This window comes from Bactrocera neohumeralis, chromosome 3, assembly GCF_024586455.1.
Source record: "Bactrocera neohumeralis isolate Rockhampton chromosome 3, APGP_CSIRO_Bneo_wtdbg2-racon-allhic-juicebox.fasta_v2, whole genome shotgun sequence".
In the NCBI taxonomy this organism is placed as follows: Eukaryota; Metazoa; Arthropoda; class Insecta; order Diptera; family Tephritidae; genus Bactrocera; species Bactrocera neohumeralis.
Window position 1 is genome coordinate 8,888,582 of NC_065920.1, and position 7,516 is coordinate 8,896,097.

At 27.4% G+C, this 7,516-nt stretch overlaps 1 protein-coding gene across 2 annotated transcripts; it reads right to left on the minus strand.

Annotated features, from left to right (window-relative positions):
* Positions 1 to 698: 698 nt before the first annotated feature.
* Positions 699 to 7,004, minus strand: LOC126753331 (apolipoprotein D-like). Of its 2 annotated transcripts, XM_050464696.1 has the most exons (7): positions 6,934 to 7,004; positions 6,632 to 6,874; positions 5,177 to 5,285; positions 4,987 to 5,117; positions 4,831 to 4,910; positions 4,648 to 4,749; positions 699 to 1,337 (listed from the first exon to the last, which is right to left on the minus strand). In XM_050464696.1, exons 2-7 carry the CDS (start codon positions 6,652 to 6,654, stop codon positions 982 to 984), a joined length of 801 nt encoding a protein of 266 aa, XP_050320653.1. In that variant the 5' UTR covers positions 6,655 to 6,874; positions 6,934 to 7,004; the 3' UTR covers positions 699 to 981. The 2 variants fall into 2 exon arrangements, with proteins under 2 accessions (XP_050320653.1, XP_050320652.1); XM_050464695.1 differs by having other exon boundaries at positions 6,632 to 6,996.
* Between the last annotated feature and the right edge of the window lie 512 nt (positions 7,005 to 7,516).

Below are 7,516 nucleotides of genomic sequence, written 5' to 3' on the forward strand. Positions count from 1 at the left end.
TATGGTCGGCACAATGGCAAAAGTTTCTACTTTTGAGGTTAAATATTGTTGTATCTCGTTACACCATTACAACGGAGATAAAGTTAGGTGGAATTATGCACATGTCGTGGCGTCAAGGTATTTAAACAACATAGTTTTAGCTTTAGGTCATGAGAGAATATGAGGAGAAAGGAGAGAGTGGAGGAGTTTGACAACATATGCGTTGGAGAATAAGATTTTACAGGGGGTTTATGCTATTTACATAAAGTAAGGTTTTGATAAGGCAGAGGATTGATTGCTATCGACAAGAACACTTTCACAACGTAGTAGACTTTTTGAAACGTATGCGCTAAAACTTAGGTTACCGATCAGAAACAATTATAACTGTAAATTATTTTTATATTTTTTTATAAGAGTTTGGGTGTGAAAATTTGCTGAAATACTCGTAAAAAACTCGCCTAATTGTAGGCAACACTTTTTATTTCCATAACTGTTTAAGTACCCATCTAAGATCTTGCATACTTTAGGGGTGATCTTATTAAAGTTATGACGAATTGGTTGATATCTCTTTTAAATATTTTAATAGTAAACTTCAGGACATTAATTCCAACGATTTCTCTGCATTTTCAAAAAATTTTAGTTCAAAATGATCCAAAATTTTTCGAAAAATAATTTCAAAACATTTTAATTTTCAAAATGATCCAAAATTTTTCGAAAAATAATTTCAAATATTTTTATTAGTGACCAACATATTTGTACTTAACTCTACCAACTACGAACTATATAATACTCGCATAAAAGTTTCACAACATAAGTGAGACTTGCATGGAAAGCAGACACCTAACGGCGTCTAAAAACACTGTACGTTAGGAATGGTAAATATGTATGTGTATGTAAATAAGTAAATATGTGAGCTCAATGCTCAAGCTCAATCAATCACGGCAAAGCAAAAAACCATGACAATATATCCATGATGCGCTGCCAAATGCGCCTAAACAACTCTCATGCCAATTCAATGACATTAGCCGCCGTCTCTGCTGTGGTGTCCACAAGCTCAAACTCGGCTGTGGTCGGGTTAGCGGTACTTGTGGCTGCGGCAGCAATCCTTTTCAAAATTACGCTATCATCTACAGCATTGCTAGGAGTTTTGTTAATTTTATTAGCATTGTTGTTGTTATTGTTGGTGTTATCACCGAAACTAATGGTCGTGCCATAGCCGGAAGCCACATCGGGGCAATTCTCCTGATCAGCGATCAGCAGGAATGATTGTGGCAAATTGTTATCATCCATGATTTTCTTCGCTGTACTGATGGCTTCGGCGGAGGGCTTGCGTTCGCGAGTCATGATCCAAAGCAGTTCTGAAAGGTATAACAAAAAATTTTAAAATTAGTGGTTGCTATTAGCGTTTATAAGAATATTTTATTCTTTTGATATTAAGTGTTAGTTTGTTCGAAAGTTTGAGAATTTTTTTCTTCAGCCGAACGCCAATGTTCAGTAGTTATAAATTTTAAATATTCTTCTATAGGATTTTTTTTTTATAAGAGAGCAAGTAATGTCAATTTCGGTAATGAAGTTACATTTTGAGTGAAAAATATGAAGGCTTAGGAAAAACGGTGAATCCACTTTATTATATTTTCACGATAGATTAAACCTCTTTATTTCACTGGAATGATACAGTCTATGCTTGTCTGAAATCAAGTACAAAAATCCATCTAATTCACAACTATATTTCACTAGAATAATATATTCTACATATGTATGGCTGGACTCAGCTACAAAAATCTACCTGATCCACCATTTTAACTGGAATGACATACAGAATCCAACACTATATTTTCCACCTTAATGGTATAGTCTATAGATAGCTGAAATCGGCCAAAAGTCAAAAGTCAGTCTATTCCACCACTATACCTCCCTGGAATGATATATTCGATGAGAGGCAGGAATCAGTTGCAAAATCCACCTATTCCACCACTATTTCTCCCTGGGATCATATATTCTATGATTGGCTGGAATCGGTTACACTATATTCAATGGAACGAAATGTTTTATAAAAAGCTGGAATAAGTTGCAAAAATCCACCTAGTCCCTCACAATATTATATTTCACTTTATATGGTTAGCTGAAGTCAGCTACAAAAATCCACTTAATTTATAGTTCTAAATTGAAATGATATATTGTAGGGATGGTTTGAATCAGTACTTGAATAATTTGAATATGTAATCTTATATTAATGACTCACAAACTGCATAATGTTGTTATAATGCGCAAAAGAGAAAAATCCCTAGACTCTAAACCCTAGGAACCGAACCTAATAATTTTCGGTAATCTGGCCGTTTTTAAGATGTGTGTGTTGGGTAACGAAAAAGATAACTTCATGAAACTGAGTCAGATTAGAGTATAATTGTATCGAAAATGTACCGAAATTGGTGCAGTTGGAATATATTTGTATCGAAAATGTACCGAAATCGATCCATAACATCATCATAGCCGAAATCTGATTGCAGCTGTTTTAAACCTCTCACATGCCCAAAATTTCTTTGTTATTTTTTATTATTATTCGACATTATAAAGCTTTAGCATAAACCGTTAGGTATGATAATCATTTTGTTGGTATACATCCTAACAATATGGTAAAATGGATTTTTTGGGTATGTATATTTTTGGTTTCCATCGCTGAATCGTATGTGCTAACAAAATAGCTGTTTAATATAATATAAATAAGTCATATACACATGCTTATTAATATATGTATGTATAATCCATATTTTTATATTATGGCACTTAAGGGAATGCGGAAAAGTGACTAGACGCAACTGAACACCGTTTTATCGGTCTTTATTCTGCGATCATATAAACCAAGCACGCTATGCGTTCTAGCTTGCACGTATGTATATACATTCATACTGAGATAATTAGGAAAGCGCTGGCGTACTTATGTGTGTAATTGCATATATGGTATGGCTGTCTGCATAAATTAATTGTGACGCGCTTTAATTTATTTACGATGAGCATAATTGTTTTGCGGATTGCATAGTAATTTGTTTATTCGTTGTTTTTTGTTTTTCTTTTTTTGTTTTGTTTGCTTACACCAAAGTGATTAGCGGATGTGATTTCTTTTGTCTAAGCAGCTATTGTTTTACATATTTAAATATGTAGCAGGTACTACTTATGTACATATGTACATAAACTCTTATATATTATATAACATTAACGTCGGTATATTTTGTTATGGTTGAAAGTGTGCTTGCTGGAGATTTCGGGAAAAATTTATGAGTGTCGAGTGTATGGAGGTTTTAAAATTCCATATATTTTTAATTTAGAAAAATTATTAAATTTCGAAAATTTTAAAATTTATAGATATTTTTAGTTTACACACAACCATAAATTTTCAAAATAAAAAACTCTCAAAATTCACAAATTTTAAAATTTCAAAAATTCTCCATTTTCAAATTAAAAATATTTTTAATTTTAAATAGTAGTGGGATAAATTTCAACATGTAAAATTTTATAATTTCTAGGCATTTTCGAATTTCAAAAACTTTCAATTTCCAAACGTTTTTAGTTTTCATCACATTTTAAATTTCAATAATTTTCAAATTTTAAAATTAAAAAAAAATTCGAATATCAAAGAGTTTTTAATTTCCGAATATTATTTTTTAAAAATGCTTTGTTTGAAAAAATAATCAAAATTCACAAATGCAAGAAAAAAATATTTTTAAACAACCCAAATATTTTCCAATTTAGTATTAAATGTTTTACAATTATTTCTCTTTCATTTTCCAATTTTTTAAATACCAAGTTTTATAAAGTCCATATACTTTTGAAATAGAGAATTTTTTAAATTTCAAAAATTTTCAAATATTTTTAATTAATGCAACACCATAAATTTAAAAAAAAATTTCAAATTTTTGAATTCCAATAATTTTATATTTTCTTGTAATTTGATTCTAAATTTTTGAATATAACCTTTTTTTTAATTAGAAATAATTATGCTCTAGCAATTTAGATCTATAGAGAAATTGTATCAAAGCGCAAAATTTTCAAATTTCTAGATATTTTCGAATTTAAAAAAAAATTTCAATTTGCCAATATTTTTAGCTTGCACTAAATTTTAAAATTCAGTAATATTCAATTTTTAAAAATCAAAACTTTTTATATTTCCAAAGATATTTTCAAAAAATTTGTAGTTTAAAACATTTTTAAAATTCAAAAATTTTCATAATCAATGTTTGAAAATTTAAAATTCCAAAAATACCCAATTTTCAAATTTTAAACAAAATTTTAAAAACATTAATTAAAAAATTTTTAATTCTAAAATTTTTCAATTTCCAAATAGTTTTAGTTTTCACCAAATTTTAAATTTCAGTACTTTTCAAACTTTAAAATTCAAAAACTTTCGAATTTTAAAGTTTTTTAATTGTCAAAAGTGTTTTCAAAAAAATTTTAATACAAAAATTTTCAAAAACATAAAATTTTCCAAATAAATTTTTGAAATTTTAAAATACACAATTTTTAAATAGTGTCAACTTTTAAATATCCAAATATTTTAAAATTTTAAGAAAATTAATTTAACAAAAAACTTTAAATTAAAAGTTTTGAAATGGTAAAAATTTCTACATTTCCTAATGAAAAAAAGAAATGATTAACTTTAACTCTATCACTTACTTGTATGCGCAAAAGAGGTGAGATTAGTGCAACTGTAGACCACACTGTATGATTTGTAATCAGTGCCCAGCACAATGTAATTCGGTATATCAACGGCGTTTGCTGGAAATTACATGAAATGGAAATAAATATACAAATATAAAATTATATGATATTATTAAAAAGGATATAGAATACACTTACGATATTTGCTGAAGAGCACATTTATCTGGGATGGTGCAAGCATACGAGCGACTCCCGTCGTATTTGTGGTGTGGCCAGTGCTATAGTATTAAAAATTGTTAATAATTTTTTTACATACAAATACATATCTATACAAATAAATTAAAGCAAACTTACATCGTATTAATCGATGTATTTACCACACCGATTGTATTGTTGCCTTTGTTGGTGTAACGCGCAAACATACAGCGCTTAGCGATCTCAAAGATGTGCGGATATTTGGCGTACTCATACCAAGTGCCCATGTACTAGAAATATAAGCACAATTTTAAAATCTTCTCATCGAATATTTACACCATTAACTCACAGCATCGGCGTCAAAGTCCGAAGGCACCTTGACTTCGGGACAGCTGCGTGGGAAGGGTACTTGCGCTGCAGTCAAGTGGCAAATCAGTAACAAAAGTGCAGCGGTGATACTGAAAGAGATAAAAGACAAAGAGAGATAAGATTTGTAAATAATAGTGACATATGACAAATTACTAGAAACCACATATCACAAATTTAAGAAAATGTAGGCATTAGTCATATAACTAATACTAACTATAGGAAGCATTAGAGCCACGATAAATGCTTTAGACTTTCAATAAAAACCGAGAGTTCTTTTTTATTCAAAATCTTTAAAGTTATTGGTAAATTTTCAGTTTTCAAATTTTTAAAATTTTAACTTTCGAAAAATTTTCAAATTTTTCAATTTCCACTTTCCGAAAAATTTGGGTTTTAAATTCAATATATGTGTTTTAAAATTCATGTTTCAAAAATTTTCAATTTCCAAATATTTGTAATTTGGAAAAAAATAAAAAAAATGCAATTACAAGTTTTCAAAAGTTATGAAAATTTATATTTCAAAAATTTTCAATATATGTACATACAAACATATGTTTTTAAAATTAAATTTTCAATTTACAAAAATTTTTACATCGGAAAAAATACAAAAATTTTCAATTTCAAGTTTCCAAAATTCATATATTTCAAAATTTTATATTTCAATAATATTTTACGTCCATATGTTTTTAAAATAAAAATGTTCAATTTTCAAAAGTTTTTAATTTTTAATTTCTGAAAATTGATCAATTTGTTTGGAAATTTGATTTACATTTTTTTGTAGTTCTAGTTAAAAATTTTCGAATATTTATTAATACGTATTTTCAAAAAATTTCGTATTTTAAATTTTTAAATTTAATAAAATTAAAATCTTTGGAAATTTTAAGTTTAATTTTTTCTCAAAATTAAATTTATCAAAAATTTTTAATTTATAATAATTTTCAAATTTCAGAATATCCATTAAATTTTGTTTTCAAAAATTTAAAATTTTTTTAATTTTAGAATTTGGTAAATTGGCTATATTTTGAAATTTGAAAATTCCAAAAAAATGTTTGTTATTTTTTCTTTTGAAATTTTGAAAAAATTAGTTAACGATTTTTTAAATTCCAAAAAAGTGTCCTGAAATTTTTTTCAAAATTTGAAAATTTTAAAATTTTTTGCTAATTCAAAATATTTCAATTAAAATATCAATATTACCAATTTACCAATTACTGAAATTTATTACATTCATACGCTTGATGCTCACCCCGTTCTTGCTTTAAAATTTGAAAATTCTAAATAAATTGTTTTTTTTTTAGAAATTGAAAAAATCTAATATTTTTTTGATAACTTTTTTTTGGAAATTCTAAGAATTCAATTTTTTTCGAAATTTAAAGATTTAAAAAAATGTTGCTTTTCCAAAATATTTTAGCTAATATTATTTTATTAATTTGGTGCTCACCTCGTTCTTAATTGTGGACTCATTTCTCGCAGTATTATTATTATTATTCAAACCAAAAAATTTATATTTTCGTTTATATTTTTTAAATTAAGTTTTTAATAATTAACACTTATTTGCTTGTCTCTTTTCAGTTTTTCGCCAACACTTTGTCGGTAAGTGCACAATATTAATAATTTAGTTCGAAATCGTTGTGAATCCTTTTTTATTGCTGCTTCACACAATTTAATTTGCAATTCGTTGATCCTGAAAATTGTATCGTTAAACTGATTTTGCTTTATTTTGCACCGAATAACCTGGTTTACTAGTCAATTATGTTTAGAATTGCAAAGTTCAACGCGCCGCTGCCGGAAATCAACTGAAAGCTCATCCTACCACTCGCGCATAATTTATAGCAACATCCAATAAAATGCAATAACAATAACATCAATGCGCCTTAAATGAGTGGCGGCGTAACGTCAATAGAATTGATTATTTATTTGACACATAGTAAACGTATTGAAAAAATATTTCTAAAAAAATATAGTATAAATAATTTGTAAAGAACGCTAAGCCATCGCTGAGCACTATCTCGCCTTCCATCGCATATGCTCATTTTACATAATCATTTATATACATATTTATGTATATATTTATGTTTTAGAATTGTATATACATACATATACATATATTTATAAATTTATTTAAAGTGTATGCATGTTTACTCAAAGCCTCTGTTTGTGCAAATAAACTTCAAAGAAATATTTTGTTATGCTACGTTTGGCGCATTCACAGATTCAGTAATTGCTTATATTTTTTCATTCTGGCAATAATAATAAATTAACAGTTAAATAAGTGATAAAAATCAATTACATGACAAAATGTCGCATAATAAGCCTAATTCATAAA